Source organism: Cricetulus griseus, chromosome 2 (assembly GCF_003668045.3).
Source record: "Cricetulus griseus strain 17A/GY chromosome 2, alternate assembly CriGri-PICRH-1.0, whole genome shotgun sequence".
Taxonomy (NCBI): Eukaryota; Metazoa; Chordata; class Mammalia; order Rodentia; family Cricetidae; genus Cricetulus; species Cricetulus griseus.
In genome coordinates, this window is record NC_048595.1 from 392,768,690 (window position 1) to 392,784,570 (window position 15,881).

Below are 15,881 nucleotides of genomic sequence, written 5' to 3' on the forward strand. Positions count from 1 at the left end.
GACTTGTGCCACCATGCCCAATTAGTTTTAGTTAGCCCCTGTCCTGGCTAGTTTTATGTCAGATTGACACCTGCTACAGTCATCTGAGAGGAGAAGCCTCAGTTGAGAAAAATGTCTCCATAAAATCTGCCTGTAGGCAGGCAAGCTTGTAGGGCATTTTCTTAATTAGTTAATGATGGGACAGAGCCCAGGATGTGGAAATACCTGGGCTGGTGGTCTTGAGTTCTTTAAGAAAGCAGGCTGAGCAAGCCATGAGGAGTAAGCCAGTAAGTAGCACCCCTCCATAGCTTGTGTATCAGCTTCTGCCTCTAGGTTCCTGCCCTGCTTGAGTTACTGTCTTGTCTTCTCTCCTTCGACTATGATTCAGAATATATAAGTCAAATAAACCCTCCCTTCCCCCATCCATATCTGCAGGTCACCTGATATAGTCGTTATGTAGGTACAGATTGATGCTGGGCACCCATGGTCACTTATTGTTTGCATTTTGACCAATTAAGAGCTTTGTAGTTCCCTTGTGTGCTGTAAAAAGAAGCTTCTTTGATGAGGGTGAGCGCTGCCTTTACCTGTGGATAAAAGAATAAGTATTTGGAATGTATTCAGTAGCTATATTGATTTAGGAAATTCCTAGGGTCTCTGACCTCTCCGGTCATGCTTAGCTGGCTAGATTTACAGTACCATGCATGAGTTTTCCTTTAAGTCCAGTTAGACAGATGGTTATTACCTCCAGGACAAAGTGGCACTCTTGTATCATTAGGATGTCTTATCAAGCCAGTCCTCATTGTGGTTTGCATACATTTAGCTGGATAGAACTATTGATTACTTTTTTCCCTTGTCAGCTTGCATGGCACCTTTGATGAAAGCAAACCCTGAGGGAGGAGGCTTCCATGTTAGTACCAGTCAATTCCTCCAAGAGCTGTTTCTCAACTGTATGGTATTATTTTTTTCAGTGATCGAGTGTTTTTATGACATAGAGAGAAGTATACCACAAGTAATTAGAGAGCTTTTGGCTACCTCCAAGATATGTATGCCACTACTGTGTCCTTAAGGATATCCTGCCAAGCTGATCATTGTACGGCTATTTGGCTGCTTCCCTCCCTTGGAAGCTTGCATGGTGTCTTTTGATACCATGACAGGTAGACCACAGAAAAAGAGGCTTTTGGGTTAGATGCAGTCTTGTGTCCAAAGTACATCACGTGTTCAGCAGTAGGGACTTACTTACCTTCAGCCTCTGGGAGACAAGTAAGGGCAACAGCAATTGCCAATTATGTTTTGGAAATTTCTTAGACTGCTATGACCAACAGCTAGATAGAGGATTTTGAATACCTGGTGTTAAGCTTTTGTTAAATGGTTTACAGCTTATGGGGAGGCATTACTAGACCAGTGTTCTTTAGTGTTTTGAAGTTTCATTGTATAGATCTTTTACTTCCTTGCTAAGGTTTGCTCCAAACCTTATTTTGGATTTACTTATTTTTACTTATGCAATTGGAAGATTAATTCTGATTTTTCTAAGCAAATGTAACTATTTGGTATATAGAAAGGTTACTGAATTCTCTTGATTAATTTTGTATCCAGTCAGCTTGCTAGTACTTTGAATTCTTTTCCTATTTGTTTCCCTTTTATTTCCTGCTTTTGTCTTTTTGGTCTAAGTAAAACTGTAATTACTATATTGAATACAAGTGGGAAAAGGGATCACTTGTTTCTGATTTTAGTAAAAATGCCATAAGTTCACCTGTTAGTATGATACTGACTTTAGGATTCTAGTTTATGACCATTAGGATATTGAAATATGCTCCTTCTATAGCTACTCTTTTCTACGTTTTTATCTAGAGGGCATGTTGAATTTTGTCAAAATCCTTCCCTGGGTTTATTGAGATGATCTTGTTGTTCCTATCTTTGAGTCATTTTATATGATTGTATTATATTTATTGGTTTATGTGTGTTGAAACATATTGTAATGAAGCCAACTTGATCATGGCATACTATCTTTTTATGTGTTCTTGGATTAGATTCTCAAGCTTTTATTGAGAAATTCTTTAACTATGTTCATCAGAGTTTGTACATTTATCAGAGAGTTTGGTCTATATGTGTCTTTATCTTGTTTTGGTATTTTGGGAAAGCTAATTTCAAAAAAAAGTTGGTAGCATTCTGTTTTTGTTTTCTTTTTTAATGTTTTATGGTTTGGTTTTAGAATGATTTGGTGTTCTTTTTTAAAAATCTGATAGAATTCAGCAGTAAATTCATCTGGACATGGCTTTTTAATTTTTATGTCTTAACTGCTTCAAAATTATTGCCTGTTATAGGTCATATGTGTCTAGAAATTGACCCATTTTAAAATTTCCTAGTTTTTTGGAATATGAATCTTTTTTTAATACTGGATATATAATATCTTTATCTACATCTCTAACATTAATTTCAGTCTTTGTTTTGGGAAATTTAGCAAATGGCTTGTTTGTTGATCCTTCTTTTTTTTTTTTGTAGTGTACCAGTGCTTCATTAATTCTTTTAGTTTTTTTTCTTTTGTATTCTTTATTATTGGATTATAAAATAGAGACCATTAATACTCGGTTGTGTTAAGTGGGTTTCTGTAAGTGTAGGCTATTACGTTAGCTTCGTAGAATTGTTTCTGAAAGAGATACATTCATTCCTGTCATATTGTTAATTTTTAATGTTCTTTTTTGTTTTCCTATTCCTATTCCATGTTTGCTTTATCATGGTTTATTTTTCCTGCTTCATAGATGTATTTACCTTTCTTTCCAATATAAAGGATTCATTTGGTTGTCTTCTGTAGAGCCAGATTAGAGGCCCTACATTTTTCTTTTAACCTTGTTTTTATTGTGGAAACTTCTCTCTTTCATTTGTGAGACGTAATTTTGTTGGATATAATAGTCTATGTTGTAATTACTGGCTTTCAGAGCTTGTAGAGCGTAATTTCAAGGCTTCCTGGTATTTTTGTTATTGATATGTTGGTTTTGCCTTCCATATTTGTGGTTTAATAAGAACTTTCTTATTTTGAAAGATAAGATCCCCAGTGAGACTGTTCACAAAAGTAATCTATAGTATTAACTTAAAAAAAAATACATACTAGGTACTGGAGAGATGTCTTAGTGGTTAAGAGTACTGACTGCTCTTGCAGAGAGTCTAGGTTTAATTCTCAGTACCCACATGGCAGCTCATACCTGTCTGTAACTCCAAGATCTGACACCCCCCACGCAAATATACATGTAGCCACAACACCAATGCAAATTAAAAAAATTATTAAGACTATTATATTTCTAGAAGATTTATTTGTTAGGGAAACAACTATTGAAATCATATATTAATGATGACTATAGAACTCCTTCCATAACAGGCGAATACTTTGGATATAGTTGTCAAAAATTATCTTTTTATTGGTAACTAATAAAGAAGTATTAAAATAAAAGCAAAAATTACAAGGTATAAGAGGATTTTTCATCAGGACTGTCAGTTCCCCAATAATGATGTATAGAATTCTAATTAATTATGAAAGTTCAGCCAATAGCTTAGGCTTGTATCTAACTTTCTCTTATAACTTAAATTAACCCATTTCTACTAATTTACTTTCTGTCTCATGGCTTTATTGCCTCATCCCTGTAGTGCCCATCCTGCTTGCTCTGTGTTCCTGGTGTCTCCCTTTCTTCCTCCCAGTGTTCTCTATTCCAGGACATCCTGCCTAGCTATTGGTGGTTCAGCTTTTTATTAAACCAATTAGAGTGACTCATCTTAACAGTGTACAAAAGGTTTATTCCACAGCAACAGGATATCTTAGTCACTGTTCAATTGCTATAAAGAGACACTGTGACCAAGGCAACTCTTAGAAGAGAAAGCATTTAATTGGCGACTTGCTTATAGTTTCAGAATTAGTCCATGATCATCATCCAGGGAACATGACTGCATGAAGGCAGGTGTTGGAGTGCTACATCCTACCTAATTTGTAGGCAAAGACAGTCTTCATTATCTGACTAGGCCTGGCTTGGGCCTTTGAAACCTCAAAGTTCACTCCCAGTGACACACTTCTTCCAACTAGGCCACATCTTCTTATCCTTCTAATCTTTTCAAATAGTGCCACTCCCTGGTGAATTACCATTCAAATATATGAGCCTATGCCGGCTATTTGTATTCTAACCATGACACAGGTAATACAACAAAACTACTAATGAGTGTCAAAGGAATGAAACTAGAACTAAACAAGGTAATTATGAATCAGCTCACACAGGCAAGACAAGAGGAGGAGGAACAGGGTGAAATGCTGATAATAATACTGATGATGGGTCTGCATGTTTACTGTGTTTCAAACATTCCAGGAGAACCTATATTTTGTTGTTTTTGTTTGAGTTGGGTCTGTTTCTACTTAATAGCCTGAAGGTCGTGACCTTTAAACTTTCTAGACATAAAAGAAGATTCTTATTGTCCTTTCTTAGAACTGAAATCACTTTTACTCATTCATGATGTATTTCCTGACACATGCTAACATTTACAGGGTACCACAGCACCCAAGTGAAAGAAGGCATGCTGGGTTATATTCTGTCATAATATTCTCACTGAAATTTAATAGTCCCAAGTAGGAGCTGAGTAAAGAGAGACAACAGAAGGGTGTTCTGACACTGACCAGCCCATCCATTTGCCCTGCAGGTCTTTTCACTGCTGCTTTATCTCAGTTTACTTTTGACTTGCAGCCAAAAGTATCTAAAATCTAGTATCTAAAATTAGTCAGAAGTCAGTATGCCATCCTCACTTTCCTTAGCAGCCCAGGCATTTCTTTTTTCACCACATTATTTATGCATATTCTTCTTTGTATAGTAACTTTGTTGATATCATGGAGAATAGGCTTGATTTATGATCATTTGTACTACAAGGGACTATCCATTCTCAGTCATTATTTTTTGAGACCAAAATCTACTTGCTTGGGACATCCCCAGGATCAAATTGAAAATGTTCTACCTGTGCTCATTTCTTAGTTTCGGTGCTGTATCTGCACCAGTAAAGATCTTGTTTCCAAGCTAGAAAGTTTCCTGATCCAATTGAGCATAAATGGAGAATTTGGGAGGAGTGGAAGGAGATAATATTTATTTATTTATTTATTTATTTATTTATTTATTTATTTATTTATTCCCAAGGCAGGGTTTCTGTGTATTGCTCTGGAGGTTTTTCTGGAACCGGCTCTGTAGACCAGGCTGGCCTCGAAATCACAGAGATCTGCCTGCTTTTGCCCCCCACTCCCCCAAGTGCTGGGATTAAAGGCATGTACCACCAATGCCCGTCGGAAGGAGATAATTTAATTTCTTTATGTCTCCAGGCAGTAAATTAGTATTGTTTTTGCAGTCATTTTTAAATTTTTTTCATTGAGACTCAGATAATATCAAAGAAAAGCTGTTTCTTGAAATAAAATGCCACTATTTTGTTATGTATTGTATGTATACAAACTTTGTTTGTATTGCTTCTACCTGTTTGTACAGTTTCAAAAGTGTGGCTAGATTATATGGGAAGAAGCTTTTGTTTTTCAGATGTTAACTGATCGCTTATAACTTTTCAGAACATTTGACTGTTGTAAGACGTCAGGGATGTGTCTCAGTGGTAGAGCATCTTCCTAGCACACACAGGTTGACCCTGAAAGCACCATCCCTTAACTTTCAGAGAGACCTAGAAGGTGAAAATGAACTAATGATAATTTTCCATGTAGTTAATTTTCAAAAAAGATTTATTTTGTTATGTGTGTGTTGACTGAATACATATTTATCCACCATGTATGTTCCTACAGATGGTTGTGAACCACTACAAATAAAGAATATAATAGATGGTACATACACATACATACATACATAAGTATAGCATGATTGGTGATAGCAGCTGTAAAACAAAATAGCCTATATGTGTCACTTAAGAACTGAATTACTATCAATTGGGTAAATTGTACATTGCAATTATATGCTGATAAATAAAAATATCACAGAAATATATTGGAATATTCCATGAGCCTGTGATAGACTTCAAGGTCAGGGAATCTTTTTTTCATTTGTGTTTACAGTGACTTTATAGCTTTTAAAAATTAAATAAGAAAATCTTCACTTTGAATCAAGATTATAGGCCAGATCAAAGTACCTAAAATACCTTTCTAATTACATCATTTCCCCCCTAAAAAGTTGGTAAAGGAATAGTAAGTTGAAAACTCTGATGACTCAACCCCAGACACAAAAATTAATTTGTAATATAACCAAAATCCGTTTTCTCTAGTTATTAAAAGAAACCAATTATATCATTGCAGAAAATAGAACTCAATAGAGTTATCTTCATATAGGACAACAGTGTTGAATTTCTTTAATTTGGCCATTGGAACTATCACAAACCATCTTGGTATGAGTATAGCTATTGCTACTACAATAACAACTTGACTGTTACCATATGAATCTACCTTTATCATTGTTTCTCAGTGGTGACCTAACAGCCTTTTACAATACAGTTAGCACATTATACTCAGCACAACTTCAACAGTTCCAGTATTGACTGAGACTTGAGACCTGGTCTCTGAAACTCAAGTCTGCTGAATTACCTTTTTTGTCAGAAGTGGTGGAGCTGGGGTTTAACATGTCTGTCTTTTAAGTTGTAGAGCTTGTCTTTCAATTACTCCCACATATTTTTCCTTTCTTGGGGAGTACTGGTGCGGGGGTGGGGAAGTGAGGGAGGATTTATGCGGCCTACACTTCCTCATGACTCTTCATCATTGAAGGAAGTCAGGACAGGAACTCAAACAGGGCAGGGACCTGGGGGCAATAGCTGGTGAGAGGCCATGGAGGGGTGCTGTTTAATGCTTACTCCCCATTGCTCCCCATTGCTTGCTCAGCCTGCTTTCTAATAGAACCCAGGGACACCTGTCCAGGAGTAACTCTATTCACAGTGGGCTGAGTCCTTGCCAATCAATCACTACTACAGACTCATCTTATGGAAGCATTTTCTTAATTGAGGTTCCCTCATCTCAGATGACTTTAGCTTGTGTCAAGTTGACATATAACTAGCCAGGACATTAGTCCTCCAGCCAACCTGTTTGTTTCACTGTTCTTGGTCATAGTGGCCATACAATACATACATAGTGGCCTTACAATCTGAGACCAGCTGTTGGGGTGACTATAACTTGATAAAAACAATACATAAAGGGTACTGTTATTTATTGCCAGATAGTTGTCTGTTGCTAAAATAACTTTATTTATGGAATTGTAAGATCTTTTCTGTAAAGAGAAACTATTTTAAGTTGCATTGAGTTTATAGCAGTATTCCTTATATTTTTGATTGTGAGCCTAGCCTTTAACAGCTGAGCCATCTCTCCAGCCCTATAGCAGTATTCCTGATGAGCTGAGGTCACCACTATGATTGTGAATGGTACTTAGATTCTTAGGTATCCAAAAAAAAAAATCTGTGGTAGAAGTTTTAAAATAATACATATACATATTTAAACATTTTTTGCTCTGCTGTTTTTCTCTTTCAGTTATCTAGAAAAGTACGAGAAAGTTCACCATTTTGGGGAAGATGATGATGAGGTACCACCAGGCAATCCAAAGCCACAGCTTCCTATTGGTGCAATCCCATCTTCCTACAATTACCAGCAACACAGTGTGTCAGGTAAATATCACTTGAAATTACTCGGCATAGGCTCAGAGGTTTGAATTGGGAAGTAGAGATCATCCCGTGAGTTACTCCATACTTTGCACACGCACATGCTTAAGGCATTAAAGAGATGGAACTTTCACAGCAAGACTTTACTTGGTATTAGAGCCCTTTGCTTCACAGATTATAGAGGGAAGTTTCAGAGTATTTTCAAGTACAATTTCTTATTGATTGTAAACACTTTTCCTTATTAGCCGATCACTAGTTTATCCTGAATAGCCGCTAAAATGAGAAGAGAAAGGTCTGTCTAAAATTAGAGAAGCTCACCATGTGGTGGAGGCAGAGGCAGGTGGTTCTCTTGACCTCAAGGACAGCCAGGACTACACAGAGAAACAAAACTAGAACAGCAACAAAAGATTAGAGAAGTCAACTGTAAACTGAGTAAGATAGAGCTGAGCTTAGAGGGGTTGGAGGGAAGTATCAGGTTTTAGGGAAGCCAAGAACCTTTCTATGAGTCGGTTGCATTTCCTACAATTGCTGTGGTACACACAGATGTCAGGAATGTTCCTATATTTTTTATAACTTCCTATTATGATATTAAATGATTTTTTTCATTCAAGTGTCATCATTATAAATAAATACTGTAGCTAAAAGAGATGAACTGGATTAGGAAACAATTATCTTGAAAGTCTGATAAAAAGATTGGAATAGAGATGATGGAGGTTCTAGTTTTCAATTCTGGGAAGATGAGCCAGAGACATGTAGATCAGTGTCTAGCATTTGGCCTACACAAAGCAAGAGATACTTAGCAAGATTGTATTCTTTGCAAAAAATGCCGTTTTATGCATTTACTATGTCAGCCATTGGTTGGTACCAATGCCAATCTCTAATGGGTAGCCCTTTGCTCATTGTTACACTTCTACATTTTATTTTCCCACCTATTTCCAAAGTTTCTTTCATGTTGGATTGCCTCTATTTCTTCCCCAATGAGTAATAACTGAAGAAGTAGAGTCGCTTCTTAATATCTGTGACTTCTCGTGGAAGAGGCTTTGTCACGTGCTTGTATAAATAACTGAGATGAAGAAGGAGCAGTTAATGCAAAGCAAACTTTTAAATGTCCTGTGAGTACTGCATTCAGCTTCCTGCCCTGATATCACTGGATGATAAACTACAAGCTGTAAGCTGAAATACACCCTTTCCCCCTAGATTGCTTTGGGTCACAGTGTTTGATCATAGTAATAGGGAGCAAACTGAGTCTCTTTTTGTTGCTTTGTTTTTGAGATAGGGTTTTGCTCTGCAGTTATGATCCTCCTCCCTCACTCTCCCAAGTGTTAGCTTACAGCAGTGTGTCACCACACCCTGGTATCTACTTCGTTAAATTATATTCCCTAGATCTGTCTGATTAACCTGGATTAGCTTTGTCTTACTAAAACATTTTAGCTTTAAGAAAGGAGTGAAGTGTTGTTTGCCATCTTTGGAAGCCTGTGCTTAAATTGGTGGAACAAGATGTGCTCAGAAGCCTGCAGCAGAACTAGCTAAGTTACATATTGTAGAAACGGAAGGCTCATCAACCTGCAATGTATCTTGTAACCAGTCTTTCTCTGTCCTGCCTGTCAGCTTCCAAATAACCACACAGAGACTTCTTAATAATTATGAAAGCTCCTTAGCTTAGGCTTGTTTCTAACTAACTCTTATAATGTAAATTAACCCATATTCTGTAATCTATGCTCTTCCATGCGTTTGTTACCTCATCTCCATTATTCCCATCCTACTTATTCCACATTGGCTGGCAACTGCCTTTCTTCTTCCCAGAGCTCTCTCTGTCCAGTAATTCCCCCTATATCTCTTGTCTGGTTATTGACCATTTAGCTTTTTATTAAAAAAGTCACAGTGACACATCTTCACACAGTGTAAAGGAATATTTCACAACAATATCTGCTTTGTTGTATTGGGAATCTGGACAGTTGTGTCTTGGATGTATCATATTTGACAAAAATCTGCACAAGGGATTCTTAGAGAAGAAAGAACTAAGAGCTTTCTCTTCAGATTGTAAAATACCTAGTTAACACTGAAAAGAATTTAGTGTTTCACAACAACATTTAGGAATTTTGAGGTGCTTTTATTTTTAGTGAAAGATATTGCAGCTTCATGATAATATACCAGTGATTATGATTATCATCAATATGAAAGCCCTTCACTGATTATTCTTTTTAAGTTGTCAATAGGAAAGTTGAGTAAACTCCATTATGTTTTTTGTTTTGGGTGTGTGTGTTTGAAAAATACATTCCAAAATGGAATTACCTTGTAATTAATACTATTTCAAAAATTTTATTTAGGGCTGAGGGCATAAATAAAGTACTCAAGGACAGAGTATTTGCTCAGCAAAGGGGACAGCCTGGATCCCTTTCCCTTTATCCATAATCATTCCCAATTGTGGTCTCACAAAACAGAACTCCAGCAGGCCAAGTCAGGATGACTGAGTTGGAAGCCTGTCTGTGCTACATAAGAAGGCCTTATCTTAAAAGTAAAATCGGAGTAGGAAGATGACTCAGTAGTTAAAGTGCTTACCATACAACTATGAAGGCAGAGTTTTGATCCCCAGAAACCCACATAAATGCATGGCAGCACACCTGTAATTTCAGCCTCCAAAGACAGAGATAGGCTCTCTAGCAGTGTAGACAAGCTCTGGACTTGATTGAAAGACTTCATGGATGACTAAGGTAGAAGAATAATGAAGGGTGATTCTTAACATCAGTCCCAGGCCTCCTGCCCCATGTAAACCTGTATACATGACTACCATACATTCAAGGAACAGCAGAGATTATTGACTTTTTTTTTCCCATTGTCTTTAATTGTAGAAAATGTTGAGAAGTTTCTGTTTTGAGCATTTGGATTATTTACCACTGATATCAATATTTTCATTTGAATTATGCATAGATTTTTAAGATTTATGTGGATGAAGGTTGCTAAGGAGAAAACCTAGGTAGGGCTTTGTGCATGTTAGACAAGTGTTCAGTGACTGCACACCCAGCTTTTTTCTAACCTTAATAAGTGTAGAAATGTTCAGAAGACAACTCATAGAAGATAACTCATTAAAACTAATGGAACTCTACTGTTTTAGAGATAGTCAGTGTTACATTGATTGCCGATTAAATGTTCCCTAATCAAACAGACATTTGGCCTGCAATTATAGTCACTGCCAACATTATTAGAAAGAATATCCCACAACATCCCTGTAAGAGACATAAAAACAACCTGGTAGGAGGACTCCTCTTTTCTCTAAATTGAAAACACAGAATTGGCTGCCTCAAATTTAATTTGTTAACAGTGATGTACTTCAGTAAACTTTAAATCAAGATTCTTAAAAAATAAATTGCCAGTCTCATTCTGAAATAACATAGCTTGCTGGACAAGGGAAAGGAAGACCATAAGACCTGTGGGGTATTGTTTTGTTAATGAGACTACATTCTAATAGTTGTCCAGGTTGGTTTGAAACATATGGACTGAGATAGGCCTTCTGTCCCTAGGGTTCCAGGTGATTGGAGTTATGGGTCTATAACACTCATTTTCTCTTCTGTCTTTGAAAAGGGTTTGTCATGGCAGGTGGAGGTGTTAGATGATAATCGAGATGGTCTGTTCTCTCCAACATGTGCAATCCAGTCATCAAAACTTAAGTCGTCAGGCATAGCACTAAGAACCTTTATCTGCTGAGCCGTCTTGGTGACCCCATCTGGATCTAAAGTTCTGTATTTTATCATGCATTCTCTTTAGAAATCTTTACCAAACCGAGAATGATTAAAAGATACTTCCTATTTTGTTTGTTGTATGGTTAGCAAAGTTAATTGATAAGAATGTATACATGCTTATTCTTCAGTAGCAAAGTAATTCCACAATTGTATTAACTTGAGGAAGTAAGTGTATCAGGCATTTTGAGTGTGAGTTCCAGGTTTTTTTCCTTTCAGGAGGTTTGGGTGACAGCACCTACAAAATTAACTTTATTTCTCATCATCAGTTACTCTGCATTATAGAAACATCAAAATCTGTTCTTGTATCCCTAGATATTTGTCTACTTTTTAAGGTATTTGAGAAATTTCATTCATCAAAGTCATAAAAAACATAAGCTTATTGTGGGTGTAAGCCAGAGGTTTGCACTGGGTGTTCTCCTTAGTCACTTTCCACATTGATTTTTTGAGACAGGATTTCTGACTGAACCTGAGCTCATAGTGAGAAAGTCTCTGCCTTCACAGTGCTAGGATTAAAGTCATATGACACCAAGGCTGTTTTGTTTTGATGCTGGGGACTTGAAATCAGGTCCTCCTGTTTGTGCCGCACAAGCACTGACCAGCTGAGCCATCCCTGTGAGCCAGTCTGCCATGTCTTATTGTTCAATGTTAAAAATTTCAAAGAATCAGTGTCTCAGTCATTTGTAACTCATTTGTTACACTGCTTACCATTATTAGTGATGTTCCTAGAATATTTTAGAATTAAAGAGGTGTCTGTTAGATGCTGATGTTGAGCCACCTATGGAAGCAAATATAATGCCAGCATTTGGAAGCTTCAAGCAAGAGAAATGTTAGGTCAAAGCCAATTGGAACAGCACATTAAGACCACATCTCAAATCCCCCCCTCAGAAATTATATTTTCTGTTCAGTATGTAACAGTAGATTTTTACTAATATTTTATAGAGAGTTCTTTTTAGAGTTTTAGAGTTCATTGTTATTTTACACTTTTAAGAATCTAACTAGTTCTGAAGTATTCTGAAATGTTTGACCTGGACATTTCCCAACTCTTCTTAAACTAGTGACAGCCTTATTTGAAAAATTGTCGTAGGGTATTTGTCTCAGGTCATAGCTGCCAAAGCCCAGACGTACTATGATTGTGTACTCTCTTTGTCTGTGGACCTATCTTCTAACCCTCATTTGTTAAGTAGATGTTTTAAAATCAGTTCTTGCAAAGAAAATCATGTTGTTTTTCTTTAGGAAATTGTTGCTTAAGTAAAAAAAAAAAAACATGAAACATAAAAGTAAAAATTTACAAATTAAGTTTCATCAGAATGAAGACTTCTCTTTGAAACAATAAGAAGACAAGCCAGCTGGGCAGTGGTGGTACATATATTTAATTCCCAGCATTCAGGAGGCAGAGACAGGCAGATCTCTGTGAGTTTAAGGGCTTCTAGGGAAACACAAAAAGAAAACAAGCCACTCACTGACTGGAAATTTTTTTTAAAAGAACTTCAATAAATGAAGTTTTATTCAAGATATTAATACCGATAAATGCTGGTAAGGATGTTAGCTAAAGGAATTCTGTGCACTGCAGATGAGAGTGCAAAATGTGAAAAATGGTTTTGCAGTTTCCTAGAAAGTTAAGCATTCAATTTGTGTCTGACCTAGCACCTCTACTTCTATATATTTAGCCAAGAAAAATGGGTTGGTCCCCCAAGAAATCATTCATAGAAATGTTTATGTGTAGGTGGGTATTCCAGACTAGAAACAGTAGAAACTCTCTTCCTTTAGGGCATGATGAACTATGTCTAGAAAGAAATGGATTACCAATTCACATGTCAATATGGATCTCAAGTATTTTGTTAAAGAAAAAAAATGTGTGTTGTGTAATTCCACCTATCTGATATTTCAAAATAAAACAGAACCAAGGATCAAAATACAAGAACATTGGCACAATAGCGATGGCTCAAAAGAGCAGAATTGTTGTGTCTGTGGTTGTGGTTAGACAGCTATGTGTATTTTTTAAAAAATTTATAGGATTCTAATGCTAAAAACTATTGCTTTTACTGTTATCTCAGTAAATCCAATGAAATAATGATTTGCTATGGTTTTGTCAGTGATGTCCAAGAAGGTAAAGTATAGTTTCACATTTTTATATTTAAAAATGTAATTTTAAACAATACGCCTGAAAGTCAAGGAAATTGGGCTGTTTTAATGAGCTTATAGTCTATGTTGAAGAAAGAGAGGGGTGGGTCTACTGTGTGTTCAGAAGGGAATTACCACAGATGTCTCGTCCATGGTTAACTTACAGGTTTTCTTTCATTCTTTCTTTTTTCTTTTATTAGATTATCTACGTCAAAGTTATGGGTTATCTATGGATTTTAACTCGCCAAATGATTATAATAAACTGGTGCTTTCACTGTTATCTGGACTCCCAAATGAGGTGGACTTCGCTATTAACGTGTGCACTCTCCTGTCAAATGAAAGCAAGCATGCCATGCAGCTTGAAAAGGACCCCAAAATCATCACCTTACTACTTGCTAATGCTGGGGTGTTTGATGACAGTAAGTTTTAGCAAGCTTCAGATGCAGCGCTAGGGAAGCATTCAAGCTTTTTCATAGTTTCTAAAAAGAAAATTGTCAGTAAGGCATGTTTGCTGTGTGCATATAGAGCATACAGTTTGTGAGAGAATTTACTCTAGTGTGTTAGATTTGTGGCTTTTATTTTTACCTTTAAGTAGCCAATTATTTGCAAATGGATTCATTTTAGTATATTTTGATTTGTATCAAGTTGCAAACTTTACAAACTTGTATTTGGGATATCTAGCTAAGACTACTGGGAATTTGCTATAGACTTATTTTATATGAAGAAAATTAAAAATAGTGTATACATACATAAAAATTAACTTCTTCCTCTGCCTTAACTATTTTAGTTTTATGAGGAAGGAACAAAGATTGTTGTTTGTTTTTGTTGTAACTTTAAACATCCTAATTTGGTAGATTTCCATCTTATTTTCATGTTTTTTTGGTGATATTTTATTTTGTTCATTCTAATACAACTCTGCACTTAACATAGAATGGAATTTGAAGTTGTTTATCCCTTTTTTGAAACTTTAAAACCAAAGGATTGTAAAGAACATTTGTTTTCACATCAAAATAATATTACTCAAGTCTTACTCTCTATTCACTGCATGGAATGTGTGTAAATAATGACTTATAATGCATAACATAGAAGTAACTTGACCAGTTTTGATGTATGAAGACATGGCATTCTCATGTCCAGTGTATCTTCTCACATTCTATAAGCATATTGTAGTTCTGTGATCTGGAATGTTAATTTTAACAAACACTATCATCTCAACAGCTAAGACAGTGCTTTTATCTGGGTGTGTTGGCACTCCTGAGGAGGAGACAGAGGCGGTGGCTCTCTCAGCTTAAGTTCAACCGTGACTGCAGAGTGAGACCCTGTCAACAAAAATTGTTAAGATAAAAACAAGCACTAACCACCCCAGTGGCTTTAGGGCTTGGGAAATGGCTTAGTGAGCAAAGTACTTGCCAAACATGGGGCCTGAACCAAGAATCCACATAAAGCTGGTGTGTGACAGTATCTGCAACCAGTTCTCCTGTGGTAAGATGGGTGGCATGGACAGAAGAACCTGAGGCTCACTGTCATACATGACTGTGAGACCCTGTTCAAACACAGTTGAAGGTGAGAATGACACACTCACACACACACACACACACACACACACACACACACACACACACACACACACACTCTCTCTCTCTCTCTCTCTCTCTCTGTCTTACACACAGTATAGTAGTATTTATTCATTTATCTATTATTTATTTAATGCAATTATCTTATAGAATTTTCCTTATAGGAATTTTTTATTGGCATTGTTTTCAACAGATGTCTTGCTCTGTGTTTTATGTTTTTAAGATATGAATCATACAGTTGTTTCTGAAATCAGTATGGGAATTTTTAGTGTTGGCAGCCTGGTACTCCATAGTAACGGCATCTGTTTACCTCTTTACTGTTTTTTCTTCCCTACAAAAGGAAGCTTGTATTGGGATACTGTTTTTATTTACTGTGTATATAATCTTTTTAATTTGGGCATGTTTTTAAAGACTTATATTTAATTATGTGTCTTCGTGTGTGTCTGTGCATGAGCAGTGTCCAGTGCCAGAAGAGGAACTCATATCCCCTGGCCTGGAGTTAAAGGTGGTTGTGAATCATCCTCCAAGGGTGTCCAGAACCATATTTGGTTTCTGTGGATAAACAATACATAGTCTTGAAGTGAAACCATTTTTTTAGCCCACCAAAAACTACATTGTTTTATGTTGCTAGGGATCAAACTTAGGGCCTCATCTGTGCTCTATCAGTAAGATTTATCTCCAGGTTAGAATTGTATGTTTTTAGTGTAGAGACATAAAATGTTTGAAGCTCTATTTAAAAGACTGTTGTTTACTACAGTCTACTAGTATCTATAGTGTGATTTAATGTGAAATGATTTTTAGCAATCACAATATATTGAAATAGTTT

The 15,881-nt window shown here is 36.4% G+C and overlaps 1 protein-coding gene across 4 annotated transcripts in view; it reads left to right on the forward strand.

Annotated features, from left to right (window-relative positions):
- The window catches only part of Arid2 (AT-rich interaction domain 2), a 133,022-nt gene that overhangs the window by 58,090 nt on the left and 59,051 nt on the right, over positions 1–15,881 (forward strand). For all 4 annotated transcript variants that reach the window (XM_035440839.1, XM_027396382.2, XM_035440840.1 and 1 more), the window contains 2 exons: positions 7,496–7,629; positions 13,682–13,900. In XM_035440839.1, coding sequence (XP_035296730.1) covers positions 7,496–7,629; positions 13,682–13,900 — 353 coding nt within the window. The remainder of the gene's footprint in view (positions 1–7,495; positions 7,630–13,681; positions 13,901–15,881) is intronic.